The following is a 24897-nucleotide window of genomic DNA, read 5'->3' on the forward strand; positions in this document are numbered from 1 at the left end:
TAAATATTTCATTCTATTACACAGCATTTCACCCTCATCTGAAGAAAATTTAAATAAAATAAAAATATGTTAATTAATTAAAAATTATCTCATAAAAGTCAGCTTAAACAATTTTAATGGCCTTTATAAATGAATTTTAATTAAATAAATTGAACTATTTTTTTCTGCAATTTTATTTTCAATTTATGGACGGAGGTGTCAGTTTTGTTTAAACTCGGAGTATTTACTTGTTTTTTTACTTCATTTGTAGTTTATATTTATTTTATTAAATTTATAGTTTTCCTACAACAAATTTTTAGTATAGAACTTTTTTCAGGAACTTTATCGTTACTATAGTTAGCAAAATGTTTAGTTTCTATAAATACAATAATACCCATGTATGTATAATACAGTAATAGTATAAACTATAGTTGGAACTATTTGTCTTTAATAAACTGGGCATTTTTGAAAATTAAAATATTCTCGTTAAATTGCACATGATTTAGAGGGGAAAAGCTCAAATTAAACCTTACAAATGATGGAGCGACTGCTAATGCATCTGCTCAGTTTGGACATCAATACAAAACGGGTCTAGAAGCTCTGTGTACTTACTAGCGTTATTAAATATTAGTGACTTGGTTCGTCTTTAGATACTTCTTTCATGAAGCCTTGTAGGACTCACGTAGTGGCAGCTGAAGAAGCCTGACTGCCGGCAATAAACATCAGGTCTAGAAGCTGTACTTAGAACCATGGTCACAATCTAGAATGCTCCTCACACGGCAAGGAAAATTTACGTTTCAGGTAGGGGACAGCTGTAGAAGCTCAGGCCTTAATCTGGATGTTATGTAGCAGATGGCTCAGACTGCAATACATCTGCTCAGACTCTCCATCAATTCAGGGCATGAATAAAAGAAACCCCGGGCTACTTACCAGATCTACTAGACGGATAACTTGGCTAAATTATAGCATACTCCTATCACAGGGAGCATTAAAGGTGGGATACAGATGAAGAAGCTGAGAGCCTAGAATGGCTGTTGTATTGTGTGCAGATGGAGCAAGCAGACTGCATCAAATTTGCTCTAACTGGTAATCATTGCTGGGTAGTTCTAGAAATCCTGGGCTCTTTCTTACCTGCTCTAGAAACTATGGCCAGATATCCTGGCCAAACCCTAGGCCAAAATTTTCTCATCCCCAAAAATATCTCTTCGAGTTTAAATCGGAACTCTTTTAATTCATTTAATAAAAAAATGTTATTTTTAGTTTTTTAAGAAAATAACAAATATATAACTTTTATACTGATGGACCCAAACTAATGTTTTATTTTTTGTATTACTTTTTTTTGTAATCAGAATTTATTTATTTTATTTTTATATTTCGTAACTTTATGATTAGTCAATTACAAAAGATGGCGATGAATTATTGTATTTTTTATACCTATTTTTTTATTTTGTGTAGTAAAAAATAATCTTTTTTAATAAATTTATAATTAATTCTTTTTACTTGAATTTTTGAATTATATATATATATATCAAAAAAATAATAAATTTAAGGCTATGTAGGAGTTAAACGAAATGATGTAGTAATCGGTTGACTGAGTCGATCTTTGACTGGTAGATAAATCAGTGTGGTTATAAAAGCACAACTTGGATCTTCTAAGAGAAATGGTTGCATTATGTATTGTTGGTTGCATGTAGCCGTAGTTGTTGCAGTTGAAGTAGTTGTACTTACACTACTAACACAATTACCAATATTGTTGGTGAAAGTAGTTGATGTAGGCAGCGAGTATACGGCAGGCAATAAGCTAGTTGAACTAATGTGCAAGATGGTGTCCTTTAACAGGTTCAACAATGGTGGGCAATGCTCGCCATGTATTTGATTCATGTGCTCGTTATATGCATCCAATTGTGACGTCGAAAATTGACAACGGGGGCATCTAGAAAAATCATAATTTATTGTATGAGGAAAAAGAAATCCTTATATGATGGTAACGTGACCAAATATTCCTTAGAGGCATAATTACAAAGTTGAGAACAGGAACGATGAACAGAATTTTATTTTAAATAACCGCAGACTCTGATTTTATCCTAAGTAGCGGGCATGTTTATTGTATCCCTGACTTTCTGCGAGTCCGCACGTTATTGGCAAACGATAAAGTATGTGAAGTCCAAATCTCAACACCAAACTGATTAATCTACCTCTGATGATGGATAAAAGTCAGAAACCTGTCACGGATGCAATAAACATGCCTGCTACTTTGGATAAAATCAAAGATTATGCAGCATTGAGAACCTAACCAAATTTTCAACAACAGACTTATTCAACTGTTCTGTTTGTATAAATGCTAAAACTATATTTATATATAGCAGATTCCCCTCCCAACGAGCAGATCAGGAAACAAAACTGTGCAAGACAGAATAGAACAGAAGAGATAAAACCAAACAGAACAGAAGAGGTAAAAACCTTAAATAAGCTACAATATAGAGAAGAAACCAAACAGGCACATATTTTGATGTTTATCCAAACTGCGGATGAAATCGTAGTCAACCAGATACTTTGAATGGCTTTTTATATTATTACCTTAAACCTAGTAACGTCTCCTGAGGTTCACCGCTGGAAGCAGCATCCATTGAATCTAGGTTCTCCTGGGCAAGATGGCCGCGCTCGTGTACCAATAGCAAGGCCAGGATAGGCGTAACGAAAGGGCAGTAGGAGCATTGGTACTTGCTGTGGCTGAGCAGGCTATTCTGTAATGCGGGCTCCTGATAGGAGGTGCTGGGGGTATGTGTCTTCTTGTCTGTACGCTGCATGTCCTTCCATTTTTCGCGACCTTCATCACCGTGATCATTCAGCAGATGTGCTTTCAACCACTTCACCGACCTGAACCTGCGGCTGCAGATAGTGCAAACTTCCGTGAAATGGCTGAAGTACCTGCAAGCAAATAACAGAAGCTATATAGTCAAGACTTCCAGCATGTGGGCAAAAAATTATATGCCAGCTAACAGCCAGAGCAGATGAATTTAAAACGAAATCAAAGGTTACTTTATGAATTTAGAAAAGTTAATTTCTGGGATTAATGATTTTCCTTCTGATCCCCAGGAATAGATTTAAAAACAAAGAATTTGTTTGTGGTAATCAAATAGAAATGGCTGATTGAGCGACCCATTTTAAATCCCTTTCTTAAGCCAGGCCAAACTATACCAAGACATCATTTTTATGCTAAGCCTCAACTTTTTCATTCTGAAGTAGACGCTTTTTTTGCCATGGCTGAGCTAAAAGGGCGTCTAACCCTCAACGACTAATGATTTTTCTAGCCAATTTAATAATCGAAATTAAACTTTCTTGGTGAAAGGCTTCAAAAGATATAGAAAAACATATCTACCATTGCAACCTAAGAACTTGAAATGAAAGTAGTAAACATTTTAATTACAGTAAAAACTGTTAGGTAAATTAAATGAATTTTAAATTCATTGAAAAAGCTAAAACTGACACAATTCAATACTCTTCTTACAATACAATTGAGAGAAATATCAACGATGGAGATATTTAAATTAGAGGAGATTAGCTGTTGAAATGTACTGATCTCCCCTGATTTAGTTTTCCAACTTTTCTTAAAGAACGCTTGAGACATTTCGCTTAATTAAAAACTACTTCCAAGTCTACAATTAAAAAATTCAAAAAAATTAAGTGGTAGATTGTGTGGCATGTGTAGAAGCTTGGCCAATAAGGCCAATAATAAGAAAAAGATTGCCGATCGCTTATCTGGAACCACAGCTTCTTTGGCCATCTTCCACCAGAGACCAGCAATGGCCTGATGCAAGGAGCCTTAGGATGTTAGAAAAGGTTCTAGAACAGGATTTGGACTCACCTATGTTGCAGATCTGAGTCTTGCGGTTTCAAAGGATCCGGACTCTGTTTGATATCGTTCACTTGAGGTAATAGACTTTCTTCTACAATCCCATGTGAGTTTTGTTTGTGTACCCGCAGAAAGTATTTACTGCACAGCTCTTTGTTGCATATGTCACATACAACGCCACCAATCTGGGCACCATTCTCGATAGATATCCCATGCATACGTTGCATATGTGTCTTCATAAAGTACTTGTTACAGAGCTCCTGCAAAAACACAGAGAACTGTAGGCTGTTTGCAGTAAGGTATAGACTAGATGGCGTAAGAATAGTCTGACATTTTCTGCTTTGAATACTAAGCTTGTTTGTACTGTTTAACATATTGTGTGTATATAAATATATATATATTTTACTCTAAACTCACTCGTTTTAGCTAGAAACATATCTCTCTTGGTTATCAATTAACCAAAGAGAAATAATAATAACAATAATAATAAATAATAACACACTGTATTGATATTAATTTACAGTCTTTGCAGTGGTAAAGAAGTATGACAAAAGCATATACGGGTTGGTAATCCGTCAGCCGGAAATTAAGTTTTTTTTTTTATAATTTAAATTAAAAAAAAATGGTTAAAGAAATGGGATTAGGACAAAAATCTTACTCTGTAAGAGTAGAAAATACCAGACTGTTTCACCCTAGTAACGGTGTTGCACCTACACTACAATTAGGTCATACATGACCTTACCTTTTTGCAAATCTCACAAAATGAACTAGTCGGTGTATGCTGTATTGTACGATCCGAATCTTCAGTCAATTTTTCATCCATAAAACTTCCAAGAGGTAGAAAATTCTTATGACTATCCTGAGTATTGATTAAGAATTGATTTCGAATTCCATAATCCGAATTGAAACCGTTGCTCAATTCTTCGACTAGTGAAGAGTGTTCTTTAACTATGTGATTCTCTAGTAATGTTAGATTGCCCAAATCTTTATTACAGATCTCACAACAGAAATTCTCTTGCTCCTGGAAAGTTAAAAATAAATTCAATTAGGCGCCACGGTAGCCGAGAGGTTAGAGGCGAGACCTGCGAAGCTAATATGTATTGTGGTACTGGGTTCGATTCCCGGTCTTAGGCCTTGGATTTTATTTAATGGTTAATAAAAAAAATTTACAGTAAAGTTTGTTTGCTAGTCGCCTCCGTCCAAGACACCTAATTGGTAGTTGGACGTTAAGCCCCGCCTGAAAAAATAGGCGATTACTTTACTTTTTTTTTAAATTCAATTAAACTTGTAAATTGATCTTGCCCAGTATAGAATGTAATAGACCAAAGAAGCCATTAATTAAAACACAAATTATGTTTAACACAAACTATTCGGAGACCACAAAAGCAGTAAAAAAGAAGGCTAACTTGTGGAATTACTAGTATTCTATCCTCTCCAACATGGTGAGAAGGATTTTTAACGTACCTATGAAAAAATGAACATGCGTAAGGCTCCTACATCTTGAAATAAAGCAATTAGGAAGGCCATGCAAAAAACAAAAAAAAAAGCAGTGTTAGGAGATAAATTACCACTAAAGACTCACTTAATCCTTTCTAAAGTTTCGGTATACCCTTTAAAGACAAATAGGTGATGAAAGGAGACTTACGAGCTCGGATAGGGACACGTTAGAATGCCTCTTACAAATTCATTGGCCGGAGTTCAAAATTGTGTAGGTGAAGCAGGAGGGTGAGCCCTTTCTGGAGGCCGCAATAAGGGAGGACTGGAAAAGTGCTTACAAATATGGTACTTAGACAATAGATAGCTCAAACCCTATTAGTTTCCGAGACCCGATAGTATTTTTCCTGTATTATTACAAGAAATAAAATAAATCTTGGCGTCCCTGATCCATCTTTTTGAAACAAGACGAAGTAAGAGCCAGTGCCTCCACACTGATCACTCCCGGTGTAAGAAGAAATATTATTTACTTCCGTTGTCAGGCAAATGAGAATAAGCAATCAAGTTATGAATTGATACTTTTGCACATGGGATAACTATGTATAACTGGCAACCAGATTCTTCTCAAGTACTGTTTTGAACCCGAAGAACAATGACTGAATGGACAATAACTGTACTAAGCACAATCCAAAAGGAACTGTTTGATTTACACTAGGTTGGTTCCAAAATGGCCTCAGGTATGAGAAAAATTAATGATATAGTCTCTAGTGAAGGTCTCCGTATCTTGTAGGTCTATCTAAAAAGAGGGGAGATTCAACGTGACATTCAGAGGAATTGTACGAAAAGCCTCTTTGGCTGCAGTGTCTCATGAGAAAAGACCCATCCTACGTTTTAACATCGTTTAAAATAGTCGTAATGTTATGTTGGAAAAATTTGGGGAAAATTCAGAGATAGCTGTGTTCTGGCTTCAAAATTTAAATATGACCAAGCTGTGAAACAATGATATTTGCAAAGATATTTACCTGCTGCAGATTCATGATCATTGTATGTAATTTCTGCACTTCATTTTTGTCTTCTTTTTCATTGATAGCACTATACTCATTATTTAATAACTTATGCACTTGTTCATAATGTAATTTCATTAAATATGAGTCTGGAAATGTGGCTGGACATATGGAACATATGCAATTGCCTGCTGGTGCATTTTGATTGCAAGTTGAATTCGTTGATGAAGTTTCATCGCTGTTCGATTCACGTAATATTAAGTTCAAGGGCATTGGCTGGCTTGTTGCCAGAGTTTTTTCATTATTGAAACCATGACATTTTTGTTTATGTACCCTTAAGAAATATTTATTACAGTATTCCTGGAATTAAATAGAAAAACAGAATTGAATAAAGTGCAAATTTAAGGAAAATGAACCTACTAACTAAGGCAATAATAATACGATATATCATTCATTTTGTTGATTCGATCTACAATTAACAAAATCCTAGACAATCTTATGTCTGTGCAAGAACATGTGCACCTGGAACCTGGTGTCCATATTACTAATTCAACTCGTTACTTTATGGGTGTTATCAGTACACCAGTACATAAGTTCCAGCTACCGTGAACATAACTCTGAAAAACATATACCGCACTTAAAATTCACCAAAATCAGAAATTAGGAATATTTCATTAAGCACCAAGTAATGCGCCGCACTGCAAAAGAATCTCTCTTTTCCGAATGTTGCAAATAAAGTTTACCTTCGAATTTTACAGACAAACTAAGAAAAGAACAGGAACGACATTTGGGAGAGAAAAGTTTAGTTTCTTTATGTTAAACACTGAGGTTCACATCACCATTTAAAGCTAAATGTGTAAAAACACAAACTAAAACTAATTTTTTTTTTTTTACAGCTACGTTTGCAAAAAATTTGGAGTAGAGGCGAGAAGAAACTCCAAGAATGAGCAAAATAACTTTAGGAAAAAAACAAAATTATTAAGTTAACAATTGTGGTATTAAAACAATTCATTTGACAATAAATAAGAATGAATCTGTGTAGGTCTCTCGTTCTTTTAAATCTTTTATACATTTCCTTTTTCATTTAAATTAGTATCACAAAAAACAAAATATTATGTAAGAATTGTTGCTTATTTACAGGTGAGAAAAGTTCAGTTTTAACCCCCGAGTTAAGATATTAGCATCTAGACTAGGCAAAGGAGGGTAAACATTTCTTTCAAGTGTTGTATTAATTTTTTTCTGCAATCGATTAAATATTTTACAAAATAAATGCGCTAAATTTAAACATAAAAGGGACCTACTAAAAGTAAGGCTAGTTGCAGAATATTGGATAAACTTTTAGATTTATTAAACAGAAAAAATCAAGAAACAAATTATAAATTACTAAGATATAGTTTATTTTTTTTTATTTTTTCAAAAGATTTACTTAGATTAATGGTTAATGTACACAAAATTACAGATTCCATAACTGGCAATGGTATGTAATGTTTCTATTGATTACTCGCCAGCTATTAGTAAGTATAAAGTAAGTTATCTATCAATTTTTTGCAATTTATTTGATTTCCAGAGAAAAGGTTTTCAGAAAAATATTCATCACATCGCACGAAGTTAGTCACTGTATCGTGATTATTACAAAACAGAGATTAACAACAAAAAAAAGAAGTTATTTTAAAAGTAAAATTTCACCTAAAACGTTAGTACATATAATATTGTCCATTATTTAAAATTTCAAAAAAAATAGTCATATTTTTATTGCAAACAATTTTACATGACTGGATTCGCAACACTAGATAATAACAGAGAGTTTATTCGTCATAAGATGCCTGCTTTTTCGTAATTCCAATTCGGATTTTTATCCATCTTCAGAGTTTGAAACATCAAGTTAGTGTAGAGAAATTTGACTTTTACTTACAAAGCTTCTGTTCGTTGTTCTAATATCACGATGTGATGTGAGGTAATTATTTCACGCGATACTGATGAATATTTTTTTAAAAACACATCCTGAAATTAAAAATTGCAGAAAAATAAAGACTACTTTCTCAAAACTTCCTAATATAAAAGCAGTTAACAGCAAGACTACCATCACTGCAGCTTATTGGAACAATTGTAAGAACAACAATCAGAATAAATTATGGGTAAAAATTAAAATATATCTTAGAATTTTTTTTTTTTTTTTTCTAAATTTGAAACTGTTCGAAACATTAAGTTAATCCTTAGCTTAACCATCAGCATGTAACTTTTATGCCTACGTTTAGACACTTTAACTTCTAAATTATTTTATCACAAAAAAATTTAAACATTTGAGAAGCGTTTTAATTTTATCTTCCTTTTGCCCACTTGTATATTATACCCTTTTGTGGGTAAATTTTAACTTATGTGAATGAAAACTTAACTTCCCTCGCTTGTGCAATAGATACTGTTGAATATATAGAATGATTTTCTATAGCTTATTATTACATTGAGATTATAGAGAAAATAATATTTTTAAGTATGAAATTGCTAATATAATATGAATACTTTTTAAGCATGGGGCCGACCCAACTTGGCTGAGCGTAGATGCGGCTCTGATCAATGGTAATAATATTGACCGACAAGGGTCGCCTACCGACCGCTGGATTCCCCGCTACTTCAGAAGATTCGCAAATTGAAGTTCTGAAACCATGTCAGCTACCAGTAACAGGAACTACAGCTAAGATACTTTAATCATAGCCAGACGTGGATTAGAAATCATTTTAGTCAGCCAAAAACACTTCATGCTGTGGTTATTTGCCAGACTATCTCTAACTACAATCAAAAGAACTTCCTAACTACTTACCTTGCAACAAATTTCACAGAAAGCTGTGGACGAAGCATTGATTTGACTGCCAGATTTTTTATTGGTAATCCTCTCCGGTGATTTCGAGCTATCCTTAGATTCATCATTTGACCATGAGCTTACCAGTAAGCTCAAAGCTTGATGTGGACTGTTATTCATTGATGTTGACTGCTCAAGTTCATCTTCCAGCGTCAATTCTTTTTTTATGAATTCACCTCCTGAGGGTCCAGGAATGGAATTCAAATCTTCGACACCATCATCACCGACTTGCTCAACGATACCGTGGATTTTCGCTTTATGTCTACGTACGAAATATTTGTTACAGAATTCACGTTGGCAGATATTGCACAGAGCTCGCATTGAACTGGCTGTCAAATTGTTCATCTGTAGACTGTTAGCTTTAACAGTCAAAATTGACTGACTAGGACTGCTGTTTTGTTGCATTTTTTTTGTTGTATTAGTCTGAGCTATTGTTGTTATGGTTGCAGTTGCAGTTGTAGTTGTTGCAGCTGACGCTGTAGCAGCTGCAACAATAGGATAATAATTCGATAACATTGGCAACTCTATATTTGTCAAATTCTCCATGTAAATACCATGCTTGTTCGCTTTGTGTGTTTTTAAAAAATATTTATTACAAAATTCTTTGTTGCATAGATCACAAAACGCTTCTGGATTGAATATACGATGTGTTGCACTATCTATTGTTGTTGCAGCAGCAGCATTTGTTCCAGCAATATTGCTATTTTGTTGCATACTATTATTGAATAATCTTTTAAAATTTGGTAATATAATTTGTTGTGATAACTGATTTGTTAAATAATTCCCATAAAATGTAGTTGTTTGTTGCGTTGTTGCAGTTATTGTAGTAGCATCATCTTTTAATGTTGCATTTGTTGTTGATGAAGATAGATTTAATGGAAATGTTAAATCCATTTCATCTATCTCTTGTTGACTTTGGGTTAGCGTTGTTGAACCCTGTTGCAACTCTGATCTAATATCTGTATTGCTGCAAGTTTGTTGTTGTTGCATTATTGTTGCAGCTGTTGTAGCATATTGTTGATAACTATTCTCATCTGTTGATTGTATACGCGATGGCTTGGATTGTTTACGTCGTTTTTTATTATTGGTTGTAAATTCATAGCTGTTACTGTTTTCATTTAAAGTACTATTACTTTTTAAAGTCATAGTTAGTAGGGTAGCTGTTGCTGAAGCCATTAAAAACTAAATTTTTCCTCACCCCCGCCACCAGGATTTCCTTTTTACTTTTTTAAATTTTTCTCACAACTCATTTTATACCACATTTACTTCGTGAAAAAGTAGATTTATTTAAATTCTTTTTTTAAATCCAAAAGAAAGGAATTGGATGTTCTTCTAAAGTTCTTCTGTAAACAAAAATTATGAATAGATCTGAAACAAAAAAATATATATAGTATATCGTAGTGTGTGGCAAATAAAATAATAGGGTGTACAAAAATTCAAGAGTTCCTATACGCTACTGTTCAAAAAACTTTCAAGGGTAGTCTGTTCGGAGCTACGCCTCCAAAACGCCATATTATTTATATATTAGACCACATTCCTTACACAACAAATACTGTGCACATATTATATCTAACTTCAAATAAAAAAACAGTACCGCTGAAGAAGCTACACTGTGCTCCATGTAAAATCCAAGGACAAAATGTTCTTGATCTTAGTTAAAAAATTAAAAATTATAGTATAGATCTTAAAAAGAAAGGCAGGTACAGGCCATGATATGACTCGAATGAGGCTTTACGGCAAACTGTCCGAGACAAAATCCAAAACCGTAAGTACTGGAGCACTAAATGAAAAACTGACAATGTCTAAAGACTCAACAAGCTGGCAGGAAAAAGTAAAAAGAATAGTACCGCATAAACTAACACCTCAATAGACCTATGGAACCACCAAAGAATACATGCACCCCTAAAACTTCTTGCTAATTTCTGATATGTACGAAGCGTGTTTTTTAAAAGTAATTACCGTTTTCAAATTCGGCCGCTGCAGTGCTGCAATCGGCATTTGGCACATGCGCGCTATAAACCTACATCTGTCAGGAAAAAACCTGATTTTATTACGGGAACATCCGACCCTGTTTACGTTTGGTTGTATTTAAAATGCCACCGCCGACGGTGGAATACGTGCTTTATTTCGTTTTCTTAGTGCTAATGGTGTGAAACCAGCTGAAATTCATCGTGAGATCAGTAAAGTTTATTGAGCAAACATTACGAGCAGTGGAATGGTACGGAAATGGGTTAGATCTTTTAAAGTTGGCCATTGGAATGTTCATGATGTGGAGCGAATCGGGCGACCTTCAGTAATTACTGACGAAAAAAAGTGAAACTAACAAGGACTACCACCTGTTTCTGCATTTGAAGATGCATCTGGGTGGTCAGCGCCACGACGACGATGATAATGTCAAAACACTGTGATGCAGTGGTTGATGTTGTCAAATCAGGAGGCAGTCTTCTGAGGATGGGATTCAAAAGCTGGTTGTACGATACAGTACGTGCCTAATATTAGTGGCAATTAGTGTGGAAAAGAAGATTGGGGTACAGACTTTCATGTAAAAATAAAATTGTTAAGAAAGGTATGCTTGTTTTTCTATAATTTCAAAACGGTACTTACTTAAAACACGCCTCGTAAATCTCATAAGAATAATGGCATGTGTTGAGAAGTTGGATTTATTGGCGGAAATTAGAGAAATGTGTAGCCAAGAATGGTATAAGCAAGGAACAATCCAACAGCTGGCTGAAAGCCACCCCATTCATATAGATCGCAATGGCCTTCATTTCCAGCTTTAATGGTCATTTCTTATATTACGTACGCCTTAACTAGAACTGAACTAAGCTAAAGTAAACTTACTTGGCCCTTCTGCCTGAGATGCTGGGATTGGGTGCTGAAACCCAAACAGCCATACGCCAAGCATACGGCCACATCCCAGCTGCTGAACTCACCTGCAATCACATATTACGATGAATAAACTGGTAATACAGATAGGAAGACATGACTTTCAAATTCAATGAACTCAGGAAATGGAATTTAATTTTTGGAGCGTTCCATAATTCGCATTATTTACAATTAATTAATGGTACTAAGAGATAAGTCCCATTCGCCCTGGTTTTATGTTATAAGTTGATAGAAGACAGTCTTTCAATTGTGTGAAAAGTGAATACAGTTGTTTGACTTCTTCTTTTTTGAGACTTCCATTATCAACTCGTACAATTTAATTTTAAGGATAATAGCTCGAAAAAGTGATACGATATAGACCTAGCTTTATATGATAAGCAAGTGATTATCACTTGGTTCAAAGTAACGTGCAAAATTTAAGCCAGCAATTAGACTTTAATTTAAAGAGCCTTCAATTATCAACTCTACACTTAATTTTAAAAGTCAATGAATGGTGCAATAAAGTTATATAAGGGCGTGGGTTTTTTTACGTCATAAGTTCAAATGATAATGTAGATAAAAAAACCCTTTAACTCACCTGATTTGATTAATGAACTTTACACATTAAAACATTCACTTTTTAGAGCCTCCCCATGTCAACTTGTAGCATCTTCGTCTATAGTTTAATCGTTTTTTAAAAAGTTTTTAAGTTCTCTTGGTTTTAAGAGAAAAATTTATGTGGTAAGCTGAAAGAGAGTCATCCTGATACAAGAAGTGAACATAGAAATTAGACTTTCATTTTTTAAAGGCTGTCATTATCAACTTACAACACTTTGAAGGTTTAAGATTAATTGTGATAAGTTTTAATGTCTGAGTTTTATGTTCATGAAAAGAAGATAAAAGTACAATCATAACTCATTACTCAGTACAAATAATACGTCAAGAAACCTGAGTACTGTAAACAGAAATTAGACGTTTTGAGCCTTCCATTATCAACTCGCAGCACTTAAATTTTAAAGTTGATACTGCTAAATAAAAAATAATGATGGTTTTATTAAATGATACACGTATGTGATAAGCTGATAGAAGGCAGACCTTAAAGTCTTGCGATAAATTAAATGAATGCTGAAATTAGATTTTTCACTTTTTACATTTCATTATCGATTCGCAATCACAAATGTTTAAGATTAACGGGAATTTAAAGTGACTATGCCCCTGGTTTTAATTTATTCAGTACATTTAACTATCAAACAAAAATTCAAGTGATATAAAAGTTTAATCTTGTAATTTCTAAGTCATACGAATTTATCGAATCTAAAATGCCTTTTTTATGTGACCACAGTTCATATTACTAGTTGAAGGAATTCTCTTCTATCTCCATTACCACATAGATTAATCAACCACAAAACCAGGGTCATGATCACTTTATAGTATTTATTAGATCACTTTACAAAATGATACAAGATCAAACCGTGATATCACCTGAATTTTCGTCCGATATGAATTAAATTTTTTTAGTATTATGTATATTATTTGTGAGTACTATTTCCCTAATTTAGGCTTCTTGTTTGTGTCGTATTGAGTCACCCTCGAATACTTCTGGCAACCTCAGAGTTGCTTTTTTATTTCGTCCATTCAGCCCCTACATTACATAACAAAAAACATCCCCTTTTTTCCAACTATTTGTCTCTTTTTAAACATGGTTTCACCTCTCCTTTTACAACTACTAGGATTTTTAAACCCAACTTCAATCAGGAGACACTAGTGATAGAGAACGTGATGTCTTCTCAGCTTACCCATATATTCCAAGAATCCCCCATACTCAGAAAGTATCTTGAGTGACAGGCTACTCAGTCCAGTTGAACAGCTGTCAGCATTTTATGCAAGTTTTCTGAGGTGGAAAAAGCCCAGATTTCCCCTTTTTAATATGATTGAAGAGGCAAAGTCTTCTAACCAAAAAATGATAGGCTAACAACACGTCTTCATCAAAACTATGTATAGAGATGTTAGAACTGTGCAATATACTGGCATGGAATCACTTTAAATGAACTACCCTAACTTAATCTGGCTAAAAAAAAAGCTTAAAATCAAAGTGATAGGTCTACAAATGTGTAGTTATCAAATATTACATAAGGTCAATTTGGAAACGCCAATTGTTCCTAAACGTGGCTTGCTTAGAGTATTCAATTTTCAACAAGCTTCAGGTATACCCAAAAAATAGACCCAAAAATTTATTTCTAATGGGAAAAAAGTTTTAGGCCTATTCAGACCCTCTACAGTGTGTCTTTCTCAGTAATTATATGGGTAGAGCTGCCAAAACCGTACAAAATACTAAACGATGGCCACTGAACATTAATGTCCCAACTTTATTTAATAACCCCCACGTAACCCTAATCTTCTAAGGGTGGAAAAAGAGTTCCAAACATAAAAATGCATAGCCTAACCATAAAGTCTGTTTAGTGCCTTAAGCAGTAATTATATTCAACCGCCAGAACCGTTCAACATAATGCAGTAAATAATTAAAAGTATTTTCCCGAGGGGAAGTTTCAAACTAAAAAAAAAAGGCTTAAAAAAGAGCTGTTATAAATATATAAAGATTCCATTTTTAACATTACAAAATACTAAACATTTAAATCATTTTAAGGGATGTGTACTTGCAAATTTCAAACCCATCACCCCTTCAATCTTGAAATTACAGAAACAAAACTAAGAATTCCTAAGGAATGATTGAAGTACACATAAATATATATATATATATATATAAAAACATTAAAATTTTATTTGTCTTAAACGAAAAATAAAAGCAAAACTTCGTTAAATCAAGCACACTTCTCCCGTTCAAAGAGAAAAGGGATGGATTTGGAGGGGAGGAATCACAAAACAAAATTGTTAAGTGATAAGCCTTACTTAACAAAATGAATACATGATAATTTGAAAGTTTGAGAAAATAAAACATTTTACTTACTTAATTTAGGTGTCATAATGAAACTTGTAGGGAATGATGATTGAAATTTTGTTTTTGATTACGAGCAGTCCAAAATTTTAAAAAAATAAAATAAAATACACTCACTGAGGTATTTTAATTTTTTTTTTCGTTTTTTCTTCTACACTTATTTTTTTAACACTTGGTACTTTTACTTTATTTTATGAAAAATATATATATCTTTTAAATAATTTTTGTTTTGTACATTTTTGTGTGCATGTTGGGTGTTTGGAGGGGGATTATATTATTTTTAATCAATACACATGCCGAGTTTTATAAAAATTCATTAAAAAAAATTGGGGTAATAATAATAAGTGTTTACAAGGCACAGAAACGCAGAAATTGAAGGTTCAGCCACCCCTTATAATGTTTGAAAGCGCCCTCTACTTAGTCCTGTATCCCTCACTCTCACCACTATTACTACATCTACTTCGCTTTGTCGTCCCTAACTCCCCAACCCCCGCGCGCCATCTTTTAAAAATTTTTCCTACTCTAAAAATGTGGGTGGGGGTGGTTTATGGTAGGGGGTGTAGGTGGCAGCTAGGATGGGTTAGTTTTCCCCTACTCTCTCTCATCCCTTACGCCCCAACATAGGCTCTAGGGGTAGCCCTAGTATGGTGGCCTACAAGTTTGGTGGTGGGTGGTAGCGTAACATGGTAAAGTAAAATAGTGGGATAGAAACAGAGGGGTGCACAAGGAAGGTTTCTCTACCCCCCTAAATCCTCCCAGGAGAAACCCCTGTACCCCCCACCTACTCAACACCCCAAGTCACAGTCCCATCCCCCACAAAAACTGTGTGCCTTAGGCTCGCAGGCCAAGGAAAAAAGACGGAGAAGGAAATTTTTGTGTGTGAGGTGGTAAAGAGACGGAATGGTAAAAGTCTCACACAAAACACTCATTGGAACAATGATGTCACAACACTCTTTCCCGAGTATCCACCTCACACCACTAACATCCCTGTAAAAGTTTTTAAAAACATAAAAAAGTGTTAGGCTTATCTAGTATCGATAGAAACCTACAAACTATACATCTTGCAAGACACATTAAGGCATATTTACAGTTTAACTTAATATTATTGAACTTGCGTCATGTTAAATTAGCCATAGTCTTCTTAAACATGACATAGTTGGTCGATTTGCACAGTGCACAATGCCATGGGTCACTTTAATATTATGCAGGATGGATCTGTAGGTCGTACCAAATGGGGCGCTCTGGACATGCAGTTCATAATACTCAGTAGATAATAGATCTGCTCACTGCACTGGCTGCGTGGTACTTTTAAGATTTTTTATCCCTGTACATAGATTGTAGATTTGAAAATTGTCCTTACTTCTGAACACTTAAGAAGTAACACTCTAATACGTTGCAGCCGTTAATGCCGATAGATGGATAAACTTGCTTTGCTTTTCTTTTTTATTCTTATGTGTTTTGATTTTTTTTTAAACAAAGCATTATTACAACGACCATCAATGATTTTATTTTATTGACTGCAGAGCGCCCTAAAGGCATTGCAGTTTATCTTTAATAAAGTTGGTAGAACCTACATTGTACTGTTTGGCGGCACATACATTGAAGCATGCTTGCAGCACCTTCAATATTTCAAGCAATAGATAACTTAGTACTAACTTCATCGCATTAGTTGGATGTTTACCCTTAAGGTTATACAGGTACAAATAAATGTAGTAATCGCTTATTTCCAGTCTTACTATCAATTGGGTGTTGCGGACAGAAGTAAAATACTTTGTTTATAACAAAAAAAAAAAAAAGGTACTACCTGAATGGAACCTCACCCTTTAATTTGTGTAGGTAATGAACTGTTTAGTGATTCTATACAGTATGCCAGTCCACATTTTATTACCCCTTAATATTAGGCATTTGTCAGAACAATGTTGATACTAGAGTCAACCTTGTAGTTCCACTATAACATAGCCTATAAAAATTAAACCCTGTGCTATTTGTGACGCCAAGTTAGAGTTGAAATTGAATGAATTTCAGGTAGTAGCTCCACTTAATGTTATGCAGATGTTAATACATTGGTACTGTCTTCGTACTTTTGTAGGTATTACTTCCCAACATATTGTATTTGATAGATGCAAATGTTGAGTACTTTGGACACATGCTTGTTGTACATTAGTTCTTGGTTCTTTTTTTTTTTTTTTTAAGGCACGTTAATTAAAGTTGCCGATCTGAAGTCATTGACGCCCGGAGCCTTTTCAGTTATCAGCCTTAAACATTGTCAGTGTTCTCACGTTGCAGGCAACCCTGTCCCATCCATGGGCAATATAAATTATAAATGGGCTGCTAAAAAGAATAAAATAACCAGCTGGACTGAAACCTGAGAACTTCGCTTTCTGCGTTCAGTGTACCGCCACTTTCATACCTCTCTAAAGAAGCATAGTCTTCGTTAATATTAAATAAGTGGTCGCGCAATTTAAAAAAGTGATAGACCTACTTTTATATATGTGTACGATCAGTAAGAGAAAGTAAAGAAAAATTCATGCCTTTCCTTTTCAAAAGTAGCTCACATTGTGTGTGTGTGAGTGTGGAGGGGTATTTCCTGAGCATGCCCATTGCTCTAAGAGACTTAGAAACAAGCGGGGAGTGAGGCAGGCAGAATGTTAGACCCCTAACTCAGCTCCTACACAACCCACCCGTTACTCGCTTCTCTTCCCTTAAAAAACTTTTCATAAAAACTCCCTCCAAAAACTGGAAAAGGATGGGAACTGAGAGGAGTGAGAAAATATACATTTTTTTACCCCCACCAATTTTTACCACCCCGTACACACACACACGCACGCATTCTTCTCCTTACGAACACACAAGTAAAAGGTTTTGTATTGATTCGAAGTGACGTCATATAATATGGTGGAGGGTGAAAAATGGTTGAAAACTTGGGGGATAGGCCGGGGTGGATAAAAGGGGGTGAACTTTACAATCCACCCCCTAAAAAGAGGAGGCAGCGGGTGAAATATCCTCAAGAAGAGGGTGGTTTTAGTAACATTTCTCTAACCCATCAACCCCAGGGTAAGAAGACAGTATAAAGTGAACTCTAATAGAACAACACACACAAACACCCACACTGAGAATGTCACATCCTATCCTAAAAATATGAAACAAAAGAGGGGGGAGATCTTACCATAGAATTATTATTTTAAAAAAGAAAACTTACCCTTTGTTAAATAAAAAGAACAATAGCCAAGTTTAATTTGACGTCATCAATACTGGTCATTCTGTGGTCACCTTTTATGAACATAATCTAAAAAATAAAATAATTTCAATTAAAATTTATGTTTCTCTTGCTCATTTCAAAAGTTGTCGCAAACTAATTTCATCTGATTCATATTCTGTAGTAATTCTAGGCAGAACTATTCCTTAAGTGTGATATTCTTATTAGATTTTTCAAAAAATTCAAAGATAGTGTTATTAACGCGTGAGCGAAGATGCCGCAATTTTTCGTTCATATCTTAGTTACATTAACACAGTCGCTAAAATTGTATCGAGCTAAAATCATTGCTGATCAAATTTATTACAAATTGTGAACTATGTTAGGATGTTTGAAAATAGAGTTAATCCTGAAGGAAAAATTTCTGCCCCTAGATGAAATCTTCAGTGAAGCAGCTCTTTTATAGCTTGAATCTTGGATGGTATTGAACTATATAGCAAAGCCAATAGCTAATTAAAGTTTATGTTCAGGGGAATTTGGTGCTGACGTATTCTTTCATTTAGTTATTGCTGCCGCTACTTGTGGGTGAGTGAAACAGCCTCTATTTTGGCTTATATCTTGGTTCCCATTTTCTCTGTGGCCATAACTTAAATATTATTAAAACTGTCCGATAGGGCAGTTGTATAAGGCTTGATCAGCTTATTAGATTTGCTCTAATGTATGTTGTATATTTGGTGCTATGGTTACCTCTTTATATATTGCAGCCCTAAGTTCAGAGAGAGTCAAGCTGCCTCAATTTTAGCTCGTATTTTGATTGGCTTAAAAACAGAAAAATGGTAGCTCATTAAATTTACAATTTACGTTCTGTAGTACATATTTGAAAACAGTGTTACTCCTTAGGTGAGTTACGGTTGTCCCAAGTTAAAAAGGTCAGTGAACCAGCTTTATTTTTTTGCTCATCAGTAGATGTTATTTAATTAATGGCAAAACACTATAGAACTAAAATTGCAACTAATTAAATTGACAAAAATTGATGTTTTTGAGTGTATATTAAATGGGACAATTCTTTGGAAAGATAATGCTGCACTAGGCTAGACTAACCTGATCTGAGAAGGTTACTGTTTACAAATGAAATGAAACTATGGTAGAATGGCGTGCCGTGTCTCTTACCTTAGCTATCGTCGCTTTATGTTTTATTGGTATTCCAATTAAAATAGATAATTTAAAGTCGTTAGAAACTCGTTTGCTGTTTGATTCCTATTTAGCAAGATTTAATAAATCTTACGATTTATATTCCAAAGATTATGAAGAACGCTATAAGAATTTTAAGGTAACTTAATTACGTAACTTAATATAAAGTGGTAAATTTATTAGTAATATACATTGCACTGACTTCAGGGACGTTGCATGATTGGAGTTTACTAAATAGTTCATTATTGATTTATTTTACTAGTAGAAAATGATAAACACGACTAAAACTGAAAACTTGTGAAAATAACAAACCACTCAAGCCCTGTATCCGCTCTTGTTGCTAATGAGAGTAATCTACATATAATACTGTATTACGGTATTACTATAGTAACTGTATTTGTCGGTATTTATTTTTATTTGTATTTAGTATTTACCGGATTTGATTGTTGTCAATAATTTGTTTGTACGATACAGTAGGTGTTTGGCCTGTATAATTTTTTTTTCTTTATTTTACAGGAGGCAATAACACAGTTTCAAGACTGGAATAAATTTAGAAATTCCAGCCAGTTAGCTTATTATGGATTTACAAAGTTTGCCGACCTGTCACAGAATGAGTTTAAATCCAGATATCTACGACATCGTCGTAGCCACCTTGAAAACCACAGACACCAACACCCTTTGTCAGAAAAAAATGGGATCGATCGAGGTCGACCCTTGTTGAAGTTAACTGGTCAGGCTCGACCTAAAATTGTGGACTGGTAACTTAAAATATGTATAATTATGTATGTGTTGGTTTATATGTTGATTAAAATTAAATTTCAATTCTGATTCATATGACAGGAGACGTCAAGGCATCGTCAGCCAAATCAAGAACCAAGGCAGTTGTGGAGCTTGCTGGGCTTTCAGCACTATCAGCAATGCTGAATCCATGCTAGCCCTCAAGACTGGCCAGCTTCGGGTGCTCAGCGTCCAAGAGGTAACCTACATGGATTTCTTTAATTTAAATCTCGGTATTTCTACGACTGACTCTGGATTAATTCCTACAGGCGATTGACTGCGCTGGGAATGGCAATTTAGGCTGTAATGGAGGAGATACTTGTAATCTTCTAGAGTGGTTGGTCGAGAATCAAATCCAGATCCAGACTGAGCAGCAGTACCCTTTAGTACTGCACAATGATGTCTGTAGACTGAATAAATCCATGGATCATGGTGTGGCAATTAGAGACGATTTCCTGTGTAGGGATTTCAGCGACCAAGAAGAGCAGATGTTGGATGTGATAGCTAACCATGGTCCGATTACCGTGGCTGTGAACGCCATCTCCTGGCAATACTATCTTGGAGGTGTCATTAGATTTCACTGCGACGGTGCCAGTCTCAACCATGCTGTAGTCATCGTGGGTTATGATCTGACGGCTGATATACCGCATTACTTAGTGAGAAATTCCTGGGGTAAAGATTTCGGAGAGAATGGATATCTGAAGATCGCTATTGGTGCGAATGTATGTGGTAAGTGATGGAGGGTATAAAAAAAAAGGTATCATGGGGTTAAAAAAAAAAATCCTGATAGTAGATGTGACACAGTAAGCTGACCATTTGCTCACTACGAGAAAATTAAAAATCGTGGGATAGTAAATAAACAAACCATCCGACTTCCAAGTATGTGAATTAAATTTTGGGATTCGGATGGAAATGCTTGAAAAATTAATGAGCTGCAGTTTCAGCTTCTTCCTTACTCTGTTTATAGCCTAGACCTTATCCTAATATTTCGATATTAATAATAATATGCCCTAATCATTGCGATCCGTGGCTCATTTTTTGTGGGTTATCATTTGTACTACCGAAGAGGAGGTGAAAACAGGTTGTATTGAGCTCTAAGCCTCTAAAGAACCTTTGTGGTATCAAAGAAAAATTGAATTACTGTAACAAAGAGAGGTTGCAGTGGTTAATAACTGTGGATTATTCCATAGTGAAATCGCCTATTTTTTTTGTTTAGGGATGGCACAGTAAAATCTAGTCATGCATGATCCTTTTAAAAGCTACCCAGTAGACAGAATATTGGCATATTTATAGAAATACAAACAATTAATCGTTAAAAGATTAATATGTTAAGGTTTTTGTACTTTATTATGAGATTAATTTACCTTTCTCCAAATTGCGATGAATAAAATTTTCGAAATTGAGACTACCTCGGAAATAAGATAAGATCCCTTATACACGAAAATATGGTTTTTAACAAATTGTTCGTTGAAAGAGTGCGTGTTTAGCATTTTGATACATGATTGTAGAGAACAAACAAATCCAGTATAATCCAGTATTAGTGGAAAATTTTAATAGAACAGAGTAACGGAATTGTAATATTTGGAGTAAGGGAGTGTTACACCATTTTTTTTTGTTTTTTTAATTTTACATATTTTGTAGGTATATCCAGTGATGTAGTCATTTTTGACGTAATTTGAGGCTCTGTCATACACAGAAGAAAAGAAATGCGGGAATTTAAAAATATTGCTCTCTAAAATGCAGTTCCAGATTTATATATTTTTGTAATTTTACATTTTTAAGTATTTCTACTTAATAAATTTTTCTTTATGATAAATATTTTATTTTTTATTTTTGAGTCGCTTCTTTAAATTAAAAACTTAAAGTGAACTCTTGTTTCATTTTTAAAAACAATTATTCTCTATATTCGACCTAACTGGGTTTTTTTCTTGATTCAATCTTGAGTCTTTAGAATTTGATAAGATATTCAAAAATATCACTTTGCCTCTCCCCCAATATGTCACAAGTTCGTTCTTTCGTTGCCAGGATCCTGAACCAACTTTATAAGGATGGGCTTCACACTTAATAGTAACCTTTAAAGATCTGAGAACAAGCAATTTGTTTAACATTCGCTATCAATTATACTTTGTGATCTTGATTACAGTTTTTTTATATTCACAAAAAAATTGTAAAAAAAAAAAATCAGTCGGTACAACAGCTTCTCACAGCATTGATGAATGAAGATAACATTTAATTGTGCATTTAATTGAAAACGGTTGAGAGGTCAGGTTTATCTGAATTTTGAGATAAATCAGAAAATAATTATTTGAAAAATAAATTATTTATTTTTAAAAAAGGACGTTACAGAGCTGACATTTTTTTTTAAAGATTTTTTCTTAAAGCAAGTTTATAAAATCGTAATAGAAACATTTGAAAAGAGAATTTGTTGATGCTTAAGTTGTATCAATATTTTACTCATTGCGAGTGACGTCATAGTGAAGTTGTGAGGAAGATTTTAAGCCGGCCATGAGAGCCATAAAAGCCCAATAGTAAGCCTGTACTTGGGATCATGAAGAGTTTCTTCTAGGCTCAAAACTGGCTTCATGGGAGGCTTAAAACATGGGGTCAAAGTAACCACGAAAATTGTTGGATTGTTAGGGGTTAGCCCTAATTATGCTACCATCTTAAGCCGACAACAGCAATATTTACTGGTTATATGTATACAGTAATGGGCAGACGGCAAACAAGAACATCAGTGCATACCAAGTAACTGTAGACTGGTATGCGTCTAGCCAATAATACCTCATCTAGATAGTCAGCTTCAAATGCTTATTTTATACAGGCGCCCAGAAAAGGGGGACATAAAAGCAAACTGGAATTAGCGCAGGTCCCTCGGGTGGACCAAAAGAACACCATAATCCAAGCTGCCCTTGTTTGCATGGCATTAAACAAACAAAGCCACACAACTAAAACTCACTTAAGCATCAACAAAAGTTGATCAAGAGAGCATAATATAAAAATTCAACCTTTATGAGTTTTTATTTGTTTTTTAATGTGGGTTCAAAAAAAGTTATAATATAAATTTAGATAATTATTTTTGTTATAAAAATTAAAATTATTTACATTTTGCTTTACCTTTTAATACTTATAAATTTTTATTTTATATATATATTTATATATATAAAATAAAATCAACATAAATTATAAAATATGTACAAGTATTAGATTAAATAATTTTTTCATAAGAGTATTATTTTTGGAGGAAAAGAGAGGAAAAAAACTAATTGCGGACCCCATTTATATACGTCATTAATATTACTGGGGTATATTAGAAGTGATGAAGAAAATATATGGCACGGTAATCGAAGAAGATTGATAATTTAAGAACTCCGCACTCTACACACAAAATCTGATTAGGGTTTGATATTTTCTCGGTGCTGGAGCAAAAAAGGAAAAATAGGGAGGCTAGTCATGTGGCTAGATTCCGAACGTTTGTCATGAAGAATATTCTATGGAAAGCCCGACGGGATAAGCGCCAGGTCTATTTGGAGAAAGCACTGCAGAAGATAGGTGGGTAAAACTGCTTTGGATCGCCGCCAACGAAACAGAGTAGATAAGGCTCTCTTAACAGACCGTTGCGCCAGAATGTAACTTCTGGATATTTAAGTAAGTCAACATTTAAATAAATAAAGAAAATTGTACATAGCGCGGGTTGGCTAGTTTTGATTCCCCGAATATTTTGGGTTGCAGGAGAGACAGAAGTGCACGAAAAAAAACTTGCCCAAGACGACTCAGATTGAAAGTGAAGGAGTGGGTGCAATAGATGATAATTTAAGCAGTTTTATGCTCGGCAGCGAAAATAGATAAGAGGCGTTTTAGAGAAGAGGAGTAGTAGAGAGCCGGGGAACGAGGAGAGGTCGGAGGTAACAGAGGACGAGTGGGAGGCCAGATCCAGTTCCCAAGATGAGGAATCCGTAGAAAAACCTACAGGGGTGAGCGATCCAACCTGGTCTCCAAGGCAGGACAAGTGGGACCAATCGGAAGCGGCCGAAGTTTCAAGGTTACCGTACACCCTAAGACGTCATTCGCGTCGCGAGAAGGAACCGGATGAAGCGGCTGGAAATAAGGGGGAGGGATCCCAGATCCGACGGGAATGGTAAATACTCGTCCCCGATTCCGGTACCGGAACCAAATATCAGGGAATTCAGGGAATAAGCCCGAGGAGAAGGAGTAAGAAGAGCCATAGGTAGATAGGTAACTAACTTAGAAAAGCAAGACTGATTTTGACCATAACTTTGGACTAGAGATAGACAGAGGCCGAAGAGCTGACGGAGAACGAGTGATGGGGAGTTACAAGCGGTGAGTGCTTACCCCCGAATGGCCGACAAAGAAATCCGCACCTGGTAGGGGCCATAAGAAGTAAGAAGTAAGCCTTAAGAAGTTCAATAGCAGCCTGTTGAGTGCATGGAGACAGCCTGGTGAAGAAAGGTGAAAACGCACAGAACAGGCACCGGAAGAAGAGGGCAATTCTGCATAGAGTCACAAGAGGAAACGACCAACCTTACGGCTTAGTCTTCGACGAAACCTAACTTCAGCACCCCCCCCCCCGGAAGGAAACAAGGAAAAGTGAAACTTTTTGGGGAAGCTCCACTTTTTTTAAAGGGGGAGCCGATGTGAGGAGCGGATAAGCGAGGGGGTTGTAGAAGACTTGGAGTGTAGAGTGGGCATGGGTCACCTTGGCGAGAAGAGAGTCAGTGTGGCCTGTGGAGCGGAGAAGGCATATTGGAGGAGGGAGTAGCGCTCTTGTTACCTGCC

The 24897-nt window shown here is 35.0% G+C and overlaps 2 protein-coding genes and 2 long non-coding RNA genes across 4 annotated transcripts; 2 read left to right on the forward strand and 2 right to left on the reverse strand.

The window, feature by feature from the left end:
* Positions 1 to 1390: 1390 nt before the first annotated feature.
* Positions 1391 to 10435, reverse strand: LOC141461725 (uncharacterized). Its single transcript, XM_074143001.1, has 6 exons — positions 9086 to 10435; positions 6289 to 6630; positions 4575 to 4853; positions 3845 to 4092; positions 2557 to 2907; positions 1391 to 1912 (listed from the first exon to the last, which is right to left on the reverse strand). Exons 1-6 carry the CDS (start codon positions 10298 to 10300, stop codon positions 1531 to 1533), a joined length of 2817 nt encoding a protein of 938 aa, XP_073999102.1. The 5' UTR covers positions 10301 to 10435; the 3' UTR covers positions 1391 to 1530.
* Positions 10436 to 12601: 2166 nt separating this feature from the next.
* Positions 12602 to 19022, reverse strand: LOC141461732 (uncharacterized). Its single transcript, XR_012463019.1, has 3 exons — positions 18883 to 19022; positions 18142 to 18228; positions 12602 to 12735 (listed from the first exon to the last, which is right to left on the reverse strand). It is a non-coding gene; the product is annotated as an uncharacterized lncRNA (long non-coding RNA).
* A 211-nt stretch (positions 19023 to 19233) lies between these two features.
* LOC141461727 (cathepsin O-like) lies at positions 19234 to 21919 on the forward strand. The gene is made up of 5 exons (XM_074143004.1): positions 19234 to 19465; positions 19843 to 20084; positions 20167 to 20302; positions 20373 to 20832; positions 21745 to 21919. The coding sequence occupies exons 1-5, from the start codon at positions 19277 to 19279 to the stop codon at positions 21780 to 21782; spliced, it is 1065 nt and encodes a 354-aa protein (XP_073999105.1). The 5' UTR covers positions 19234 to 19276; the 3' UTR covers positions 21783 to 21919.
* Positions 21920 to 23542: 1623 nt separating this feature from the next.
* On the forward strand, positions 23543 to 24485 carry LOC141461731 (uncharacterized). Its single transcript, XR_012463018.1, has 2 exons — positions 23543 to 23748; positions 23833 to 24485. It is a non-coding gene; the product is annotated as an uncharacterized lncRNA (long non-coding RNA).
* The last annotated feature ends 412 nt before the right edge of the window (positions 24486 to 24897 follow it).

This window comes from Rhodnius prolixus, unplaced genomic scaffold (assembly GCF_049639745.1).
Source record: "Rhodnius prolixus isolate KJV_2025 unplaced genomic scaffold, Rpr scaffold_12, whole genome shotgun sequence".
Lineage (NCBI taxonomy): Eukaryota > Metazoa > Arthropoda > Insecta > Hemiptera > Reduviidae > Rhodnius > Rhodnius prolixus.